The 22,506-nt window shown below is 38.1% G+C and overlaps 1 protein-coding gene across 1 annotated transcript; it reads left to right on the plus strand.

The window, feature by feature from the left end:
• Positions 1-7,614: 7,614 nt before the first annotated feature.
• Positions 7,615-8,198, plus strand: LOC145164274 (uncharacterized). Its single transcript, XM_079082997.1, has 3 exons — positions 7,615-7,759; positions 7,906-7,965; positions 8,041-8,198. Exons 1-3 carry the CDS (start codon positions 7,615-7,617, stop codon positions 8,196-8,198), a joined length of 363 nt encoding a protein of 120 aa, XP_078939123.1.
• The last annotated feature ends 14,308 nt before the right edge of the window (positions 8,199-22,506 follow it).

A 22,506-nucleotide genomic window follows, 5' to 3' on the forward strand; every position in this document is an offset into this window, starting at 1 on the left:
AACTGTAAGGAAAAAGACATGTAATTGTTTTATGAAAACTTTGTATAAATATGAAAAACCCTAGAAAATCCCATATTTCCTATTAGTATAAAAGTAGTCTTCTATAAAGACTCGACTGTTTTGAAGGTTTGCACCTCTGCAAAAATGAAGGTTTTTCCCTTAGTATAACTATTATTATCTAAATCTAATTATACATAAACGTGTATGTGATAAAATCACAAAGTAACTGTAATAGGGAAAATAATAATTTACCTCAGCAGTGATACTGCCGGCTATAAAGTGAATAAAACATAGACTCCAGGTGGTATCGAATGAACAATACGCCTCGAAAAGTCTAAATGAATGAAGTGTAGACTCCAGGTGGTATCGAATGAACAATACGCCTCGAAAAGTCTAAATGAATGAAGTGTAGACTCCAGGTGGTATCGAATGAACAATACGCCTCAAAAAGTCTAAATGAATGAAGTGTAGACTCCTGGTGGTATCGAAGGAACAATACGCCTCGAAAAGTATAAATGAATGTAAAGCAGACTCCGGGTGTAGGATGGTTAGTCCTGTGGGGAGTAGTGTATGTACTAGTGCATCTTCATATAGTATACAATAGTGTCTCTATATATAGTATGTAATAGTGTCTCTTCCTATAGTATGTAATATATTTGTATAGACTCATGAATGAACTGACTCTGGTGTGATTCCTTGCACTAGGAATGGTAAATAGTATCTCCTAACTATACCCATTATAGTTACTAGTAACATATGTATACAAATAAATGGAAGTATGCCTTTGCTACCCAAAGGTACTGAACTGACTGATAGAACTTATATGTCTATATATGTATACATAATATATAACTAATATTTAGACGACCTTCGGAGAAATAACAGGATACTCTAAGTCCACAACCAAACAAGGAACAGGAAATAAGGCGGGTTAGCAATCGTTAGTCCTTTAAACATTACTTATATAACTATACATATAGAGGCATGCAATTGACAATATAAAAGTTTAAAAGAAGTTTTGTTTGATATAAACAGTTTAAAGTATAAGAAATCCCTTATTTGGAACATAGTTTGAAGTACGTGAAAACCTTTGCTTGAAACATAGTCATAACAGAATTTGTAAGGAAAGATGTAGTTTAGAAAACCAGTTTGATAAAGAGTTTAACGTGTAAAAGCGTTCGAGAAATCATTTTGAAGTAGTTTTCTTGATAAAACAGCGAAAAGTGTAGTAAATCCATAGTTTGATAGTTAATAATCACATGTGATTGATATAGTAACTATCATGATTCAACTTGTATCCCCCCCACAAAGCATTTAAAAACATTTAAAGGTTATTTAAGGGGTATGAACTCACCTGTAGTGAGTGGTTTGGATGGAAGTGCCGGATAGGATGCTAAGTGTCCAGTGAAGACTTGAACACACACACGGATCCTATTTAACATGTAGCGATACATAAATGTATCTAATTAGTCATTTAACAACTAATTTAGCAAGTAAAGACACCCTAATACATGGAAACACTTTGTTTCAAGTGCTAGGAGTACTAAAGGGTTGTATCTAAAGAGAATATGGCATCACATTGGAGTTTACTTCCCATTTGGCAACAAAACATGAGTTTACGGTTTTTGGTCATTTCCCCATGAGTTTACGGCCGTAAACTCATGGTAATTTGTACCATTGTGTGATTTAAGGTCTTATACCCCTCAAGGAAGTGTTCTAAGTTTGTATCAAAGGCTTAGGAAGGGACTAGGGCCCGAAATGACCCTTCTTTGGAGTTTACGGTCCATGGACCACTCCCTTGGAGCTTACGGTCGTAAACCCATGAGTTTACGGCCGTAAACTCATGGTCACTCCTACCATTTCCTGTTTTGGGGATTCTAGCTCATGCATGCAAGGTTCTAGTCCAATATCCAAGCCCTAGAAGGTGTTGGTGGCACTCAAACACCACTTGATGGTGTTTACGGTTCAAGGAGATCCCTTACCGTAAACACATGTGTTCTTGAGGGTTTTTGATGTTCTTCAATGGTTTAACAAGTATACTAGGTAAGTAACTAGTTAAGAGGAGTGTACTTACTTATAGGAAGCTTGTAAGAGTGTTTAAAGTCCAACAACACTAGTGTGTGTTCTTGGTGTTCTTGGTGTTTTGAAGAACACTTGAAGATCTACACAAATGGAATGATTTCATGGATGAAATCATGTAAGCTCACTAGATTAAGGTAGAGAACAACTAATCAAGGAGGAAAAACACTTACTTTCTTGAAGACCTTGAAGAAAAGTCGGATGATACTTGAGAGAGAAATGGGTTTTCTAGGCTTGAAATGGTGAAAAAGTGATAAAAATGACTAAGTGTCATATTTATACTCCTTGGGGTTTACGGGCATAAACACCATGTTTGGGCCGTAAACTCCAAACTCTTGGAGTGTTGAGACTTTATTGATGCACAATAAACCCTAGGGTATCCTCTCTCCAGTTATCTCCTGAAGCAATAAGCTTTAAAACACTCAAACGGACTTTAAACCAGCTAAAATTTAGCAGAAAAATATTTGACTTTTATTTAAAGTGCTTGAGAGTAGGGTTTGTACGAATGGAAATTTCGGGTTGTCACAGCTTGCTTTGGAACTTGAAGCCGATTTTCAAAATGACTTTGACCTAACTGGTCTTGGTTTCACTGGATCATCTCTTGAATTGGACTTCTTGGCCAGCATTCCCTTCTTGTCCTTGGGATTTTGATTCTTGGCCTTGGGAGTTGTATTCTTGCCCTTCTGCGCATTCTAGTCACCATTGTTTGAACGTGGCCTCGAAGGGTTTGTTTTGGAAAATCTCCCTCTTGGCGCGTTCTGCCATCCTTGAGTGTAGTAGGGAACATATACACGATTTGGACAATTTCTGGCAATGTGTCCAGGTGTTCCACAGTGAAAACATGTTTGTTTCTTCACGTAGGAGTTGTTTCTTCCTGCCCCTGGTGACATACCCTTGCCTCGTTTCTTATTGTTCCTGCATGCACACATACAGAAAGTCGTCTGTTTCACTTGTTTTGGTGGCATGTATTTACCAACAGCAGGTTGATTAGATGCAACAGAATTATAAGCAATTGATTCAGAGTTCAAGGAGAGATTTGTTTGACAGTCACCAGAATTTGCAGAACTAGAATTAGTTCTGTTCTCCTTGTCCTTATCTTCCACTACTATACCTGCACATGAAGTAGAATCATTAGAATCCTTCACCTCAACACTCTCAGTTGGCCCATATTGTTCAGTCTTAATTGAAGCTGGTACAGGGGGTCGGCCATACTAAATGGGTATTTCTTCCTCATTGGTCTCAAGGGGTGGGTTATAGTTGTCATTGAAAGGAGGTGGCACACTATGATACCCTAGACCCTTATTCTGATTATCTTTAAATGTTAATTGTTTTTGAATCATGGGTGCAACTACCTCACTTGACACATCAAATTTCTTAAAGGTAAAATCTTCATCTTTATATCTAACTTTCAATGCATCAAGTTCGGCAGTCACGTTAGCAAGTTGTTCCTTAACATAGGTATAATTCTCACATTTGTTACTGTACTCTTCCTGAAGTTTCCTAAAGTCCTTGGTTTTGGCCTGTAGTTGTGCTTTTTAAGGGTTTTTCACCTTTCCTAAAGGTATATCCTTCGTACTTGAGGTCCTCATTTTCTCTTTTTAATATATCGATTTGATCACGGAGAAACTTAATAGTAGCTTCACAATATTGAGAGCATGAAACTTCATTGACTGGGGTGTTTAAGGAACTCATTGTTTCCCAGAAATGCCCTTTGACTTGAAACCTTGAAAGTCAACCATAAAAAGTCAAATTTAAAAAGTCAAACTTGAAAAGTCAAACTTAAAAGTCAAACCAAAAAGCCAGACATGAAATCTTGAAAAATTAAACGAGAAAGTCAAAGTTTAAAGTGAAAGGTCAAACTTCGAAGTCAAAGTCAAATTTTAAGGTCAAAAGTCAAAATTGATTGTTAAAAATTAAAAGTCAAAGCTTAAGGCCAAAAATCAAACTTCAAAATTTGAAAAATTGATTTTTGGGCCAAAATTGACAAAATCCGAAATTAGAACCGAAAATGTCAGGCTACTTGAACTAAACCAGGAAGACGTCAAACATGTGGCATGCTAGATCGTTTGGTAAGATTGTGGGTTGTGTGTGTAGGAGACCCGAGTTCGATCCTTGCTTGACCCCGGTTTTTTAAATACTCGCTGAACGAGGACTGCAAACGAGGAACCGAAAATGTGAAGCCTCCTTATCTAGACCGAGAATATTTGCTTCTAACCAAACACGTGCTAGACCTCGCACCGAAAACCTTCCGAGGCGGAACACATGTGCGACCTCGCACCGCAAACGACGTCCGGCTGTAAACGCTTCGGACCGCAAACTCGCTTCGGCTGTAAATGCTTCTGACCGCAAACCGGCTGCGAACCCTCGTATTCGGTTGCAAACTGGTGAACCGCAAATGTGATTTCGGCTGCAAACCCTCGCAAACCCTAGTTGCTGACCGAAAACCGCCGCCACACCCTCGCTGGTTACAACCAAAAAACACGATTTTTTCACTTTTTGGCTCCAAAACTCAATCAAAAAGTCATTTTTATGAAAAAAACGAAGAACAAACCCTCTATATTTCTTCCAAAACTATCCAAAAATGCCAAATCCTTCAAGAAAAAGTCCAAAAACGTCCAAGATCTTGCCAAAATGATTGATACGATCCAAGCTCTGATACCAACTGTATGTCCCTAAAAGCGCTTGATGTATCAATCTGATCCACTTGATGGCGTGGAATCCCAATCAAGTGGATGATGCAAAATAGAATGGAGAAGAAGAAGAAGAATAACTAGATGAATCTTCAGTGTATTGATGATATGAATGATGATCCAACATCAGATTCACACACATACTTCTTCTCTCTAACTTTCTCTCTCTAGAACATAATATGAATGAATGAATGAATGCTCCTCTAAGAATGCCCTTTCCTTGCTTAGACACCCACTAAACACTTCCCTAATGACTATTTATACAAATGGACCGAAAACCCAAGCCTATAACTGAAAGGCTAGACTGAAAAACACATGAGTTTTCGGTCCAAGCTACAAATAAACCAAATAATATTTTCGCCCAAGACTAAAACCAATAAATGCTTAGAAAAGCAAGTATAAACCAATTTTTTGACCCAACAATAAGGGTCTTTGATAAAAATCTCATGCATGGCTCAAAAACTCAACTATACTTAAGATCCAAACCACCAACCATACCAAAGGTTCCATATAATCATAAAGTTGCAAATTTTATAAGATGTCACCAGTCCAACTGACAAGAACATGAATATTAAGAGACCAAACTCAAGATCTAGGAAGCTAACATGGAAAAAATTGAGTCTTGGACACTTACTTAGGTCCAGAAGAGTACTAGGGCGAAGAATTGAGACTTGCTTGTTGAATCTTAGCTCACTTCTTCTTCTTTCTTCCTTCAATAACTTCCAAGAACACTAAAAGGGGATTTAGAAATAGAGGAATGAGATTAGGGTTTCTTCAGATCTTTATGAGGCTAATGGAGGCTGAGGGTGAGCAAACCCTTTCCTCCTTATTCCTTTAAATAAGCAGAAAACCAAGAAAATAGGGTTTTCCATCAGACAGTTGGCACGACGTGGCCATATACTGCTACGTTCTGGCAACTTAAATGAAAAACGTGTTCCAAACTTGACTCGTGACATCGTGGTGGCGCCTCTGCCATGTCGTGGTAACCCTAAAATGCCAAAAATTAAAACATAAAGTACCTCAGATATATGGGTGTTACATCGCGTGTCTCTATTATGTCTGCTAGTGGTACACCTATGTTAGTAGAGGGTGTTGCTTATATATATATATATATATATATATATATATATATATATATATATATATATATTAACAAATGTCTATTATATTCTTACACTTACTTTAAAGCTTTCTTCGGTTAATCAGTTGTGTAATTCTAGTTATTGGGTCTTCTTTTCTGATTTATTATGATGTGTATAGGACATTCAGTCTCAGAAGGTGACTGGGATAACTCGTAGACTTCGGGAGCTTTATGTTTTGGAGCAGCCACTTGATGTTGATGTTGTTGCCTATAGTGTCGATTTGTCGCCTTTTCGTTTAAGTTCGTCGTTGTCTGTTTTTTATCTTTGGAATTCTCGTTTGGGACATGTGTCAGCGTCATTTTTATAGTTTATGTTTTCTACTGGTCTTTTAGGTACTTTGAAAACTAATGATATTTCTGATTTTTATGGTTGTAAATAGGGAAATTTTTTTGCTTTACTGTTTAATAAAAGTGTCACTTGTTTTGTTTCTCCCTTTGATATTGTGCATTCATATGTGTGGGGTCCATCCCGGTTACTTCTAAATTAGGATCTAACTATTATGTTTCATTGATGATTACACTCGTTATATGTGGGTTTATTTTAAGAAGCACATGTCTGACTTTTTCACCATATATAGTGACTTTAGAGCCCTTATCAAGACTCAACGCTTTGCCGTCATAAAAAATTTCGGTATAATTTGGGATGGGAATTTACCTCCAATGATTTTAAATAGTTATTGGCATCCGATGGCACTGTGAATCAGTCATCATGTACAGACACCCCTCAGCAGAACGGTATTACAAAAACAAAATATCCACATCTTCTAGAAACTGTAAGATCCTTGCTTCTCTCTACTCAAGTTCCTAATATGTTTTGGGGAGAAGTTTTTCTTACCTCCACTTAAGTTATTAATCATATTCCTACTACTCACACTTCGGAGAAGTCTCCTTATGAAATGTTGTTTCTGCAACTTCCAGATTATTCATCATTACGAGTGTTTTGGTGTACTTGTTTTGTCTTTAAGCCTCATTTAAAAAGAGACAATTGGTATTTAAAATCAGCCCTTTGTGTATTTTTATGATACGGTATTGGTCAAAAAGTTTATCGTTGTTATGATCCATCGAATCAAAAGTTGTATTTCTCTCACAATGTCAACTTTTTGGAGCACATTTTGTTCTATAGCATTCATGTTCAGTCAAATAATGCTCGAGATGAGCTTCATAATGTTTATCCGTTTAGTGGTGACATTGATGATCCACCACCTACCACTGTTCCACTAACAGCTTCTAATACACCATTTACCACTAATCAAGCACCTACTACTCATCCACTACTAGTCGTTGGTCCAACACCTATCCTTGATCCTCTGCCTGCAGCTCAATAGGATCCCCGACCATTGAGGCGTTATCATAACAAGCAGTCCACAAAGCTTCCTGACTTTATATATTCCTCTTACAAACTAGTTTTTTCCTCCTTTATTTCTAATGTACATCCTCTCTCTGAGCCAACATCCTACAAAGATGCTATCTATGATCCCCTTGGTAGACCGCTATAATTGAGGAACTTGCAACTCTTTATCAGACTTACACATGGGATGTGGTTTCGCTTCCGCCCGAAAAACACACGATTGATTTTCGTTGGGTATATAAAATCAAAACAAACTCTTATGGATCTGTTGTGCGTTAAAAAGCTAGATATGTTCCAAAACGGTATGCACAAAAGTATGGTATGAATTATGAAGAGATCTTTGCTCATGTTGCAAAATGACGACTGTTCGAACCTTGATTGCATTTTCTTCCATTTTCACATGGAAGATGTATCAAATGGATGTCAAGAATGTGCTCTTGAATGGTGATCTTCATGAGGAAGTATACATGTCTCCTTTCCCAGGTATTGCTTACCAACCAGGTGAATTTCTAGACTTCGGAAGGCACTATATGGTCTCAAACAAGCCCCTTGTGCATGGTTTGAGAAATTTTCTATGGTGATTACTTCACTTGGTTTTCGACCAAGTAATCCTGATTCGGCTCTATTTGTTCTGCATACGAGTGTAGGTCCGACTATTCTTTCATTATATGTCAATGATATGATTATTGCTTGTGATGATCATGATGGTATAAAGTCTTTAAAGCATGATTTGGCTCACCATTATGCTATGAAATACTTGTGGTTTCTGTATTATTTCTTAGGGATTGAAGCTTCTCAATCTCCAAAGGGTTATCTTTTATCTCAAACGAAGTATATTTCAGATTTGTTTGAACCAGTGCGACTTACGGATAATCAGACAGTTGATAAGCCTATTGAGAGTAATGCAAAGTATTCTACAACTGATGGTGTTTCCTTTTAGATCCAATCTTTTATCTACCATTGTAGAGATTTTGGTTTACCTCACTGTCACTAGACCGGATTTTGCTCATGCAGTTCATGTGGTTAGCCAGTTTGTCACTACTCCTTCTACTATTCATTGGGGAGTTGTTCTTCATATTTTGAGATATTTTTGTGGTACTCAGTTCCACACCCTTGTCTTTCCATCTACATCCTCTCTTGAGCTACATGCCTATAATGATACTAATTGGGATAGTGATATTTTGAGATATGATTCTCTGTTTTAACCACATGTAACATTTTAGCTTATTTTATCATGTGTGTGTGTGGGGGGTGTGTGTGTGCGTATATATATATATATATATATATATATATATATATATATATATATATATATATATATATATATATATATATATATGTGTGTGTGTGTGTGTGTGAGTATGCATATTTTTGTTTGTTTTTATCTATATATTTATGTTTGTGCACAAATGTAATATTTATACCAAAAGTGTGTGAATATGTACTTCATTCAAATAACAAAAAATGTATTCTTTCTTCTTTTTGAATTTTTTTCAGCAAATAACAAATTATAGCAGCATCGTATCTTATTAAGATGTTTTTTTAAACATAATAAAAATATAGTTATCATATATATATATATATATATATATATATATATATATATATATATATATATATGTTCATGTACCAATGTGCATTTTGGATTTTTTTAGTTTTTTTAAAAATAAATTAAGCTCCAAAATTAAATTAAAAAAATCGAAAAATATATGTGTTTTTTTGTTGAGTTTTTGTTATGATTTGATGTATACACATTTGTTTAAAAAACTAAACCATTTGTAATCTACAGTGAAAATTTCAATAGAGAACCATTATTAATCAAGGAACCAAGAAATCAATCCAAAACGTCGAAATTTAAAGCGATCAACAGCAAAAGGAAGGGTTTTACACAATAGACGCACATGCACCGGATTATTACAAAACTCACTTCCTTTTTTTTAATTTAATTTTTTTAAGCCATGTTTTTTATCGAAAAATAAACCGAATATACCATTGTTCGTAACTTTTTGTCCTCTTTCCAAAAAGATCCATATTGATATATAAAAAATGAATTTTTTTTTCTAAAAACTCACTTCATTTTTTTTGTTTGTTGAAAAGTTAAGGTCAACTTTTTTGTAGAAAAAAATTAATAAATATATCAAAATTCGTATTTTGTGGTAGTCTTTAAACATAGATTCACATTGAAGTTTAAAAAAATCAAAATTTCATTTCAAATTCACATTGTGAAGCTGCTCAGATTTACATTGTAAACCTGATCAGATTCACAGTGTGAATAATAGTAAGTCAGATTCACAATGTGAATAAATCCATTTGTTGATTTTACAAAACTAATTTATGAGTAATAAAAATGTTAAAATATTATAAAACTACATGGAATATATTTCGATTCATTTGTAAATTTCACTAAGTTAATTCGCGAATGATCAACAAGTTGAAATAATAAGTCAAATTCACATTGTGAATGTTACAAATTGAAATATTTACAGTTTAGATTCACAGTGTCAATCTGAACTGATCGAGTTTTTTTTCTTTTAATTGGTATTGATGTTTATTAATAGAGTACAAAAAATTAATATTTTTGGTATAATTAGTTTTTTTTTGGATAAAAATAAACTTAAATATTGAAAAAAATAACAAAACGAAGTGGGTTTTTTTCGAAAAAAAAGTTTGTTTTTTATATATCAACATGTATCTCTATGAAAAGATAACGAAAATTCGTGAACAACGGTATATTCGGTTTTTTTCGATGAAAAATGTGGCATAAAAAAATTTAAACGAAAAAAAGATGGGTTTGTTGGTATAGAGCTGAATTTTTTAGTATAATCCGGTGTGTGTGCGTCCAATGTACAAGTGTACATCTATTTTCTTGGCCATTGATCATTATGATTTATGACACTCACGATTGGTTCCTTGGTTTTTTGTTAATTATGGTTCTCTATTGAACCTCACCATATATATATATATATATATATATATACATCACACCCCAAAACCAAGAACGGCGGAAACGTTCAGGGGTGGAGGACGTCATGTAAAGTATCATAACAGTGCAAAGTAGTAAACAAGCAACAACATCATCCATTGCATTAAAAGTAAAGTTTTAATACATGAGTGTTCTTTCATTGTAATAAGACACCAAAATATGTAATCAAAATAAAAGACGAGTCTTGTCTGTGCTTCGTCTTATCAAAACCCTGGTCATCGTACCTGTCTACTGGTGACCTGAGAATACAACTTATTTTGAAAGCGTAGATCAGCATAAAGCTGGTGAATTCATAAGTATTTTAATATAATTGATTTGAAAAGCTGTTATGAAAGACTTGTAAATGTTTAATGAAACATTTAGTATAAGTGTGAAAACCCTAGAAAATCCCATATTTCCTACTAGTAAAAAGAAGTAGTCTTCTACCAAGACCCGAATGCTTTGAAGGTTTGCATTTCTGTATCAATGAAGGTTTTTCCCATGTGCAACTATTGTTATAAATATATAGTCTACCTCATCATTTATGTGAATGTGTCACAAAATAAAAGTAATAGGGAAAATTATATAATCATTGAAATCGTATCCTTTTGCCTTAGGATAATCACGACGTGGAAACTCGCCGAACAGTACAACCGAGAACATCCGTCGATGAACAGGTCCCGCTGTAGCTAGTAGCCAGGTGTAGGATGGTGAGTCCCGTATAGTATATATAGTATCTCTCTCTGTATAGTATATAGTATTTCTCTCTGTATAACAAGTAATAGTATCTCTTCATATAGTATTTAGTATATTTGTATAGACTCATGAATGAACTGACTCTTGTGTAATTCCTTGTACTAGGAATAATATTTTGTATCTCCTAAACTATACCTATAATAGTTTACTGGAATGTAGATTGAATGTCCAAGTAGGTTTATACACCCTTGCTACACAAGAGTGTTGGAACTGAAGAAAGAATGAAAGCTCTCATATCAATACATATATATATGAAACATAAGTGTATAAATATGGTTTTTAACAATAAGTTGAAAGAGGTTTTGTAATACATTTAAGAGTTTTGAACAATAAGTAATAATGACTTGATGTCAGTTTATAAAACGATTCAAAAGTAGTTCAGTTGAGAACAAAGAATAAAATAACTGAAAACGATTGTATTTAACACATTTTGAAGTATGTGAAATCAGTTGGTTGAAAACACAGTTATAAATCACATATGATTGATACTATAACTTCCTGTTTTCTACTTGTATTCCCCCCCCCCCATGAAAGCATTTAAAATCATTTAAAAGGATTTATTAAGGGGTATGAACTCACTTGTAGTCAGTGGTTTGGATGAACGGATGATGTAGGATGCTAAGTGTCAAGTGAAGACTTGTACACACACAATGATCCTAGTTAACATATAATATCACATATATGTATCCAATTCGTCATAAAACAACTAATTAACCAAATTTAAGACATCCTAAGACATGTAAAACACTTGATTTAAGTGCTATAAGTCCTAAGGATTGCATCTAAGGGTGGTAGGACCTTGTAATTGAGTTTAGGGTTCAAGGGAAACTCCTTTGGAGTTTACGGTTTTGTGACCAACTCTTATCGAGTTTACGGTCGTAAACCCATGAGTTTACGGCCGTAAACTCATGGTACTTTGACCATTTTGTGTTTTGAAGCCATAAAGATCATAAGAAGCATTCCTACTTCATGTTGAAGCCTTAGGAAGGGATTAGGGCACCATTTCACTCCTTTAGGGAGTTTACGGTCCTTGGACCACTTCTCCTTGGGTTTACGGCCGTAAACCCAAATGGTTTATGGTCTTTTGATGTTTTCAAGTACTAAGAACATCAAGGAAGGGGTCTAGGCTAGTTTCCAAGGCTTGGTAAGGGACTAGGGCCACTTTGGCCCCTTTGTTAGGGTTTACGGTCCAAGGTGTGCTTGGACCGTAAACACCTTTGATCCTTTGATTCCTTGTGTTTTCTAGATGATTAAGAAGTGTAACAAGCCTTATAACAAGCCAAGGTAAGAGTACTTACTATGTAGAAGCTTGAAAGGTTGCGAAAAGTCCAAGAACACTAGTGTGTGTTCTTGGTGTTCTTGGTGAAACTTGAAGATCTACACTTTTGGAATGATTTTACGGATGAAATCATGTAAGATCACTAGATTAAGTAAGATATCAACTTTTTAGGGATAGAAACACTTACAAAGTTGAAGATCAAGAAGAAAAGTTGGATGATACTTGAGAGGATTTGAGTTTGGATCTTGAAAATGTGAAAAAGCGGTAAATAATGAGTAATTGTCATATTTATACCCCTTTTAGGGTTTACGACCGTAAACACCTTTGTTTAGGCCGTAAACTCCAAACTCTTGGAGTTTTGGGACATTAATGTTGCAAAATAAACCCTAGGGCATCCTCTCTCCTGTTATCTCCTGAAGTACTAACTTCTAAACACTTAAACTTACTCCAGAAAGCTTGAAAGTTAGCAGAAACTGTTCTAACTTCTAATGAAGTGAATGGTTGTACAGAATAGAAATTTCGGGTTGTCACATCATACCCCCGTTAGAAGGAATTTCGTCCCGAAATTAGAGTTTAAGCAAATAAGTAGTTACAAATAACTAAGTAAAAAGACGAGGATATTTCAGTTTCATCTGATCCTCTCGCTCCCAAGTGAATTAAGGTCCTCGCTTGGCGTTCCAGCGAACCTTCACTATCGGGATACGGCTTTGTTTCGTTGGCTTGACCTCCCGGTCCATGATCTGTACTGGTTCTTCCACGAAGTTGAGGCTCTCGTTGATCCCGATCTCGTCGAGTGGGATTACAAGAGTCTCGTCGGACAGACACTTTTTCAAGTTTGAGACGTGGAAAGTAGAATGTACGTTACTGAGTTCGCGTGGTAAGTTAAGTTTGTAAGCTACAGGGCCGATTCTTGCGAGAATCTCGAAAGGCCCTATGTAGCTTGGATTTAGCTTTCCATGCTTTCCGAAGCGTATCAAGCCCTTCCAGGGTGAGACCTTCAATAGAACACGGTCGCCCACCTGGAATTCCAACGGTTTCCTTCGCTTATCAGCATAGCTTTTCTGTTGGTCTCTAGAGGCTTTCAATCGTTCACGAATCTGATCGATCTTCTCTGTCGTTTTGCGAATGATCTCCGGACCTGTCAGAGTGCTTTCAGGAACTCGTCCTTTCGCTAACTGGGTATCTCCCACCTCAGCCCAGCACAGAGGGGATCTGTACTTTCGGCCATAGAGGGCTTCGAATGGAGCAGCCTTTATGCTCGTGTGATAACTGTTGTTGTAGGAAAATTCGACAAGGGGTAAATGAGTATCCCATGCTTTCCCAAAGTCGATCACACAGGCTCGCAACATATCTTCCAAGGTTTGGATAGTCCTCTCACTTTGTCCGTCGGTCTGTGGATGGTAGGCTGTACTCATGCCCAGCCTAGTTCCTAGGGAACTTTGTAGCGACTGCCAGAACCTCGAAGTGTATCTACTATATCTGTCCGAGATAATGGATATGGGAACACCGTGCAGTCGTACAATCTCCCGAATGTAGGTTCTTGTAAGTTTCTCCATTTTGTCTGATTCTTTGATAGGCAGGAAGTGTACAGACTTGGTCAATCTGTCGACGATGACCCATATGGTATCAAGTCCACCCGTTGTCTTGGGCAACTTGGTTATGAAGTCCATAGTGATCCGCTCCCACTTCCATTCCGGTATCTCTGGTTATTATAGAAGACCGGAGGGTTTCTGGTATTCGACCTTGACCTTGGCGCAAGTAAGGCATTTACTTACGAAGGTAGAAATCTTTGCTTTCATGTTACGCCACCAGTATAGCTTTTTAAGATCCAGATACATCTTATATGAACCTGGGTGGACGGAATAACGAGTGTTGTGTGCCTCAGTCATGACCAAGTCTCTGAAGCCATCGTGTTTCGGTGTCCAGATTCGATCCATGAGGTATAAGGCTCCGCCACCCTTGACTTCCAAATTCTTATCCATGCCTCTTAGGGTTTCACTCGCCACATTTGCAGGTTTCAAAGCGTCGAGCTGAGCCTCCTTAATTTGCGTGGACAAGTGTGAATGGATAGTCATAGTCAATAATTTGACTCTACGACCAGAGTATTCTTTCCGACTTAGGGCGTCGGCTACTACGTTGGCTTTAACCGGATGATAACGAATTTCACATTCGTAATCACTGAGTAGCTCGACCCACCGTCATTGTCTCATGTTGAGCTCCTTCTGGTCGAATATATGTTGTAGGCTTTTGTGGTCTGTAAAGACAGTACTTTTTGTACCATACAGGTAGTGTCTCCAGATCTTCAGAGCAAACACAACTGCTCCTAGTTCAAGATCGTGGGTGGTGTAGTTCAGCTCGTGTGTCTTCAGCTGTCTCGAGGCATATGCGATGACCTTACCTCGTTGCATCAGAACACATCCGAGGCCTTGATTTGAAGCATCACAATAGACAACAAAGTCTTCTATCCCTTCGGGGAGGGATAGTAATTGTGCGGTGCACAAGGCTCGCTTGAGCGTTTGGAACGCTCTCTCTTGCTTCTCTTCCCAGTCAAAGGCCACGCCCTTCTGGGTCAGTGTTGTAAGGGGTTTCCCAATGCGGGAGAAGTTCTGAATGAACCTGCGATAGTAGCCAGCGAGACCTAGAAACTGACGAATTTATGTAGGTGTCTTCGGTGCTGACCAGTTCTCAATGGCCTTGATTTTGGAAGGGTCCACGTGAACTCCCTCTTCACTAACTACGTGGCCCAAGAATTCGACTCTTCGAATCCAAAATTCACACTTGGAGAACTTCGCATAGAGCTTCTCTGATCGTAATGTTTCAAAGACTTGACGAAGATGTTGACTATGTTCCTCCTTACTACGAGAGTAGATGAGTATGTCATCGATGAAGACGATGTCGAACTGATCCAAGTAAGGACGACACACCCTATTCATTAAATCCATGAATATTGCGGGCGCGTTAGTTAATCTGAATGGCATCACTACGAATTCGTAGTGCCCATAACAAGTTCGGAAGGCTGTCTTGGGAACATCCTCCTCTAACACTCGTAGTTGGTGGTACCCGGATCGTAGATCTATCTTCGAGAAGTAGTTGGCTCCTTGAAGTTGATCAAATAAATCGTTAATGCAGGGTAAGGGATAACGATTTTTAATGGTAAGCTTGTTGAGTTCCCTGTAGTCGATGCACATACGAAACGATCCGTCTTTCTTCTTGATGAACAAGATCGGTGCTCCCCATGGTGAGAAGCTTGGCCTAATGAATCCCTTCTAGAGAAGTTCATTAAGCTGACTGGAAATTTCCTGCATCTCCGCTGGTGCCAGACGATATGGAGATTTGGCTACTGGACTAGCCCCTGGCACGAAGTCGATTCTGAACTCGACTTGGCGTTGTGGTGGTAATCCTGGAAGTTCTTCTGGAAAGATGTCGAGAAAGTCGCGTACTTCTGGGATGTTCTGAATATCTTTCACTTCTTGACTCGTATCGACGATGTGTGCAAGGAATGCATGATATTCCTTTCGCAAGCACTTCTGAGCTTGTATGCACGAAATGATGCGAAGGTTCGTACTAGGTTTGTCGCCGTAGATAACTAGAGTTTCGCTGTTAGGAAGGTTAAGACGAACTGCTTTTTCAAAGTACTAGATGTCGGCGCGATGAAGGCTCAACCAATCCATGCCGATAATGACGTCGAAACTTTTAATTGGGACCTGCATGAGGTCTATCTTGAAAGTATGGCCATCTAAAGTTAGAGTACAACCTACGTATGTGCAGTTAGTACTTTCCGTTTTCCCGTTTGCCATTTCTACAGTGAATGATTTATCTAGTGCACGTGGTTTTTGTTTAAGCAGGTGTGCAAATTTCTGGTTTACGAAACTTTTCTCCGCTCCACTGTCGAAAAGTATGCAAGCATATGAGTTATCGACGAGAAATGCACCAGTAACTATTGTAGGATCAGCTACGGCTTCCGCGTGGCCTATGACCAGAACTCTTCCTACTCCGCCAGCTATCCCTGCCTTAGGGCAGTTCCTCTTGTAGTGGCCCACTTCGCCACAACCGTAGCAAGGTTGGCCCACACTGGCGTTAGGAACTTGAGCGGTCGGCCTTGTAGGAGTCTTGCAGAAACAGGCAGTATGCCCCCTTCTGTTGCAGTTAGTGCACTGCATTTCCCGACAAGGTCCGTTGTGGTGGAAGGTGCATTTGTTGCACTTCGGAAGATTACCGGCATAAGGCTTAGCTGGTAAGGGATTAGCAAGGACAACAGGAGTTACCGTGGCAGCATTGATTGTAACTAGTTGTTGTCTCTTTGAGGATTTTTGCGAAGTCCCGCTTTTCCTCTTGTTCCACCCCTTTTTCTTGTTGTTGTTGTTGTTTCCCTTTTGTTGCTCGGGTGTAGAAATCGTTGGGTTCTGGTAGTTTCCGTGATCTATAAGAGATTGTGCCAGCTCTTTAGCGCTGTCAAAAGTAACAGGCCTTGATGCTAACACACTTGACTGGATCTGGGGCGACAGTCCCCAAATATATCTCTATATTTTCTTGCTCTCTAGAGCAACCAAATCAGGGCAAAGAATTGCCAGATCATAGAATCTATTAGTATAGGTTGATATGTCAGAACCAACCATTACAAGACCCCATAGTTCTTGCACGAGTTTTTGAATTTCCCCTCGTGGACAATACTCTCTCATCAGCATGGCCTTCAAGTTCTCCCAGCTTATCGAATTTGCCACTATTAGGGTCAGTGACTTAACGTGGCCATTCCACCAAGTTAATGCCCTGTCAGAAAAGGTACAAGTAGCAAACTTGACCTTATTGTTCTCTAGGCAGGCGCAGATTTCAAAGACTGCTTCTGTCTTTTCGATCCACTACCTTAAGATCATAACCCCTCCAGTTCCATTGAAATTTCTGGGTTTGGCATTCGTAAAATCCTCGTAGGTGGATTCCCGGGGGTGCCCATGGCTCTCGTCGTGGTTAGAAATAGGTGCACCAGTTCCTGATCCACTAGGGACAGGAGTATTCATGTGTGACATGGCAACCGCTACGTCCGCCGTAACAGCTGCTTGGAACATAGCAGCGTCGAACTGAGGAGGTGGTGGAGGTGGTGGTATCGGTGTTTCGTTATTATTGTTACGCCTTGGATTTCTGCGAGGAGGCAAATTTTAACTTCAAGTTTAAAAGATAGAAACAATGATAAGAATCCAAAAGTATAAAGAATGAAAGTGTCTTGTGAACTAAGTCGCCATAGTTCGATATCAAATGAGAGTATGAATTTCTAAATAGATTAGATAACTGCCGAAATTACTAGTATATAAGATGTAAATTAGTTCGGGAAGATGACCTAACTATAGGTCTTACATCATACCATAAGGAAAATGTCGATAGTTTAGAAATCTAAGAAAGTAATTGAGAGACAGGAACATTTTACAGAAAAGTGCTACTTAGAGCTCAGTTAGGAAAGGCTATTCCTTATATCAAAAGAAAAGATGTACTAGACATCTTCTACCGGCGATGGGAATTCCTGGGGAGAATCCTCATATCCGCCAGTTTACGTACCACCTCTTGGAGATGTCGCTCGTGAGCCCTCTGACGAACTCGAAGTTCTATGACTTCGGTCCGAGATGCAGCTAACTGTTGCCGCAGAGTCTCATTGGTTCTTCTCGTCCCTTCGACAACGTCTTCCAGATGTCGAATGCGGACGGTGTTAACGCCCAAGTTGGCATCAATTTACATGACTCGGTCGATGGCTGCTCGACCTTGCTCGACATTTCGAGCAATCCTACGGATCATAACAGGCAGAGCTCGATCCGCAGAGCCACCTCCGCTAAGGTCATAGAAGCTTCGGTCCCCATAGTAGGGTAAGGGTTGACCCTGTTCGTCGCTCCAGCGATTCAAGTTTGTTGCCCACAAGGGTTTGGGACCTTGAAACGCGGGTTGGGGGTTGAGATTCGGGGCCTGACCCACTTGAGGTAGGTTGTTGACTTCAGGCTCTGAGTCAAAACTATCAGAAAAGCCTTCAACATGGTGATCATCCAAAGGGATTGGGTGATTATCTTCTGGTTCTTCCTCTAGCCATCCAGCATCGCCTTGGTTTGGGAAGTACGGGTCGCCGTGGGGATGGAATCCAGCCATAATATCTACGCGAGAAAAGGGATATAAGAAATAACTAAATAGACGTACTAATTAGATAATTATAAGATGATCCTTATCAGTTACTCCAATACTTGTTTAGTGCATGCCAGTTATATGTACTCAGGACAGGATAGACATTCCAATAAGTGACCCTAACTCTAAGCCCACAACCAAACAAGGAACAAGAAGTAAAGCAAAGATCACAGATTCTAAGTCTATGACGTCCTATGTACATATAATCTTAGTGTATCCACTTAGCAACTATTGACCTACTGATAAAGACCTTTTTAGTTCGCAGATAAGTAATTATAGTAACACCAAATACTCCCACAGTATTTCATTGTGGTAATTTTGGTAAGTTTTTAGACTTGTTGCCATATCACAACCATTCTTGGGCATATGCTAATCACTCCTCGGACCAGCATACTTGATCAGGCAATGCCACTCCCAGGACTGACCATACATCCCCGAGCTTACCTGTGATATTCAACAATCGTAATACTTTTGTTTTTGTTATTGTGACACTGATTTTTAGTATGAATGCAGGCATGTATACTTAGCTAAATATTTTATTATTTAAAAGTATAAACTCTTGGTCAGAGTATTTTAATCCCATTGTATTTATAGTCTGTATATCTTTTATGGGTTGATATACTCAATTCACTATAAACAATGCTCTGATACCAAACTGTCACACCCCAAAACCAAGAACGGCGGAAACGTTCAGGGGTGGAGGAAGTCATGTAAAGTATCATAACAGTGCAAAGTAGTAAACAAGCAACAACATCATCCATTGCATTAAAAGTAAAGTTTTAATACATGAGTGTTCTTTCATTGTAATAAGACACCAAAAAATGTAATCAAAATAAAAGAGGAGTCTTGTATGTGCTCCGTCTTCTCAAAACCCTGGTCATCGTACCTGTCTACTGGTGACCTGAGAATTCAAGTTATTTTGAAAGCGTAGATCAGCATAAAGCTGGTGAATTCATAAGTATTTTAGTGTCGTTGATTTGAAAAGCTGTTATGAAAGACTTGTAAATGTTTAATGAAATATTTAGTATAAGTGTGAAAACCCTAGAAAATCCCATATTTCCTACTAGTAAAAAGAAGTAGTCTTCTACCAAGACCCGAATGCTTTGAAGGTTTGCATTTCTGTATCAATGAAGGTTTTTCCTATGTGCAACTATTATTATAAATATATAGTATACCTCATCATTTATGTGAATGTGTCACAAAATAAAAGTAATAGGGAAAATTATATAATCATTGAAATCGTATCCTTTTGCCTTAGGATAATCACGGCGTGGAAACTCGCCGAACAGTACAACCGAGAACATCAGTCGATGAACAGGTCCCGCTGTAGCTAGCAGCCAGGTGTAGGATGGTCAGTCCCGTATAGTATATATAGTATCTCTCTCTGTATAGTATATAGTATTTCTCTCTGTATAACAAGTAATAGTATCTCTTCATATAGTATTTAGTATATTTGTATAGACTCATAAATGAATTGACTCTTGTGTAATTACTTGTACTACGAATAATATTTTGTATCTCCTAAACTATACCTATAATATTTTACTGGAATGTAGATTGAATGTCCAAGTAGGTTTATACACCCTTGCTACACAAGAGTGTTGGAACTGAAGAAAGAATGAAAGCTCTCATATCAATACATATATGTATGAAACATAAGTGTATAGATATGGTTTTTAACAATAAGTTGAAAGAGGTTTTGTAATACATTTAAGATTTTGAACAATAAGTAATAATGACTTGATGTCAGTTTATAAAACGATTCAAAAGTAGTTCAGTTGATAACAAAGAATAAAATAACTGAAAACCATTGTATTTAACACATTTTGAAGTATATGAAATTAGTTGGTTGAAAACACAGTTATAAATCACATATGGTTGATTCTATAACTTCCTGTTTTCTACTTGTATTCCCCCCCCCCCCCCCCATGAAAGCATTTAAAATCATTTAAAAGGATTGATTAAGGGGTATGAACTCACCTGTAGTGAGTGGTTTGGATGAACGGATGATGTAGGATGCTAAGTGTCAAGTGAAGACTTGTACACACACAATGATCCTAGTTAACATATAATATCACATATATGTATCCAATTAGTCATAAAACAACTAATTAACTAAATTTAAGACATCCTAAGACATGTAAAACACTTGATTTAAGTGCTATAAGTCCTAAGGATTGCATCTAAGGGTGGTAGGACCATGTAATTGAATTTAGGGTTCAAAGGTAAACTCCTTTGGAGTTTACGGTTTTGTGACCAACTCTTATCGAGTTTACGGTCGTAAACCCATGAGTTTACGGCTGTAAACTCATGGTACTTTGACCATTTTGTGTTTTGAAGCCATAAAGATCATAAGATGCATTCATACTTCATGTTTAAGCCTTAGGAAGGGATTAGGGCACCATTTCACTCCTTTAGGGAGTTTACGGTCCTTGGACCACTTCTCATTGGGTTTACGGCAATAAACCCAAATGGTTTATGGTCTTTTGATGCTTTCAAGTACTAAGCACATCAAGGAAGGGGTCTAGGCTAGTTTCCAAGGCTTGGTAAGGGACTAGGGCCACTTTGGCCCCTTTGTTAGGGTTTACGGTCCAAGGTGTTCTTGGACCATAAACACCTTTGATCCTTTGATTCCTTGTGTTTTCTAGATGATTAAGAAGTGTAACAAGCCAAGGTAAGAGTAATTACTATGTAGTAGCTTGAAAGGGTGCTAAAAGTCCAAGAACACTAGTGTGTGTTCTTGGTGTTCTTGGTGAAACTTGAAGATCTACACTTTTGGAATGATTTCACGGATGGAATCATGTAAGATCACTAGATTAAGTAAGATATCAACTTTTTAGGGATAGAAACACTTACAAAGTTGTAGATCAAGAAGAAAAGTTGGATGATACTTGAGAGGATTTGAGTTTGGATCTTGAAAATGTGAAAAAGTGGTAAATAATGACTAAGTGTCATATTTATACCCCCTTTTAGGGTTTACGGCCGTAAACACCTTTGTTTAGGCTGTAAACTCCAAACTCTTGGAGTTTTGGGACATTATTGTTGCACAATAAACCCTAGGGCATCCTCTCTCCTGTTATCTCCTGAAGTACTAACTTCTAAACACTCAAACTTACTCCAGAAAGCTTGAAAGTTAGCAGAAACTGTTCTGACTTCTATTGAAGTGAATGGTTGTACAGAATAGAAATTTCAGGTTGTCACATAATGCCCCGTTCCTGGTATGCATCAGCTCATTTAATATCTTAATTTTGTAAAAGCTACTCGACCAGTTGTTAGACCTAACTTGTCGAGTTGATGCCAGATTGGACGCGAGTATTTAAATGGTCTACTCGGCGAGTCGAAGCCTTGACTCAACGAGTAGGTCTGTCAGGAGGAAACCATATTTCCGGGGTTTTTCAACCTATATAATCCACTTAACCCTTTTGGGCCTCCGTTAACAGCCTCCCTGTCCTCCAAAACCCTAATTTGGTGTGACCTTCATCCTTGAGAGATTAATGAGGTTTTGAGTGTGTTTTGTTATATAGAAGAGTGTTGGAAAAGCTTGGAGCCATCAAGCTTGTGGAGAAGATCAAGATCCAGGATTTCATCCATCTTTGGCAACCTTCTAAGGTAAAAAGCTCATAGCTTGATAACCCATTGAGAAGGATAAGTTACTCTCCATGGGTTGTATGCCAAGCAATCCCTTTTTCCTATGATGTTTAGCCTCTAGAACCATAAAAGAGGTCTTGAACCCGTTCATGTCCAAGCAATGGTCTTGTTCATGGAAGTAGGTTGCTATAACTTGAGTTTGGGTCCATTTGAGGTGTGCAAAGCCGTCAAGTCTCCAACTTTACAGAAATTGATCATGGAAACGATCCGGATCTGTATTTTTGAGCCTTAGAAGTCTGAAATCAGCTGTTTAGGTTAGATCTGCAAGGGACTCGACGAGTTCATATGGAAACTCGGCGATTCCAATCATGGATTCTCGATGATGTTCATGGAACTTGACGAGTTGCAGCATCTTGTCCCTTTTCTAACTATGCTAGTACTCGCCGAGTCTGAGGATGACTCGATGAGTTAATTCGTCCAGTAGCGATAGTGGGTAGCCTGCGAACTCGA

Source organism: Lactuca virosa, chromosome 3 (genome assembly GCF_052849685.1).
Source record: "Lactuca virosa cultivar CGN04683 chromosome 3, Lactuca_virosa_CGN04683_v6, whole genome shotgun sequence".
NCBI classification, from domain to species: Eukaryota; Viridiplantae; Streptophyta; class Magnoliopsida; order Asterales; family Asteraceae; genus Lactuca; species Lactuca virosa.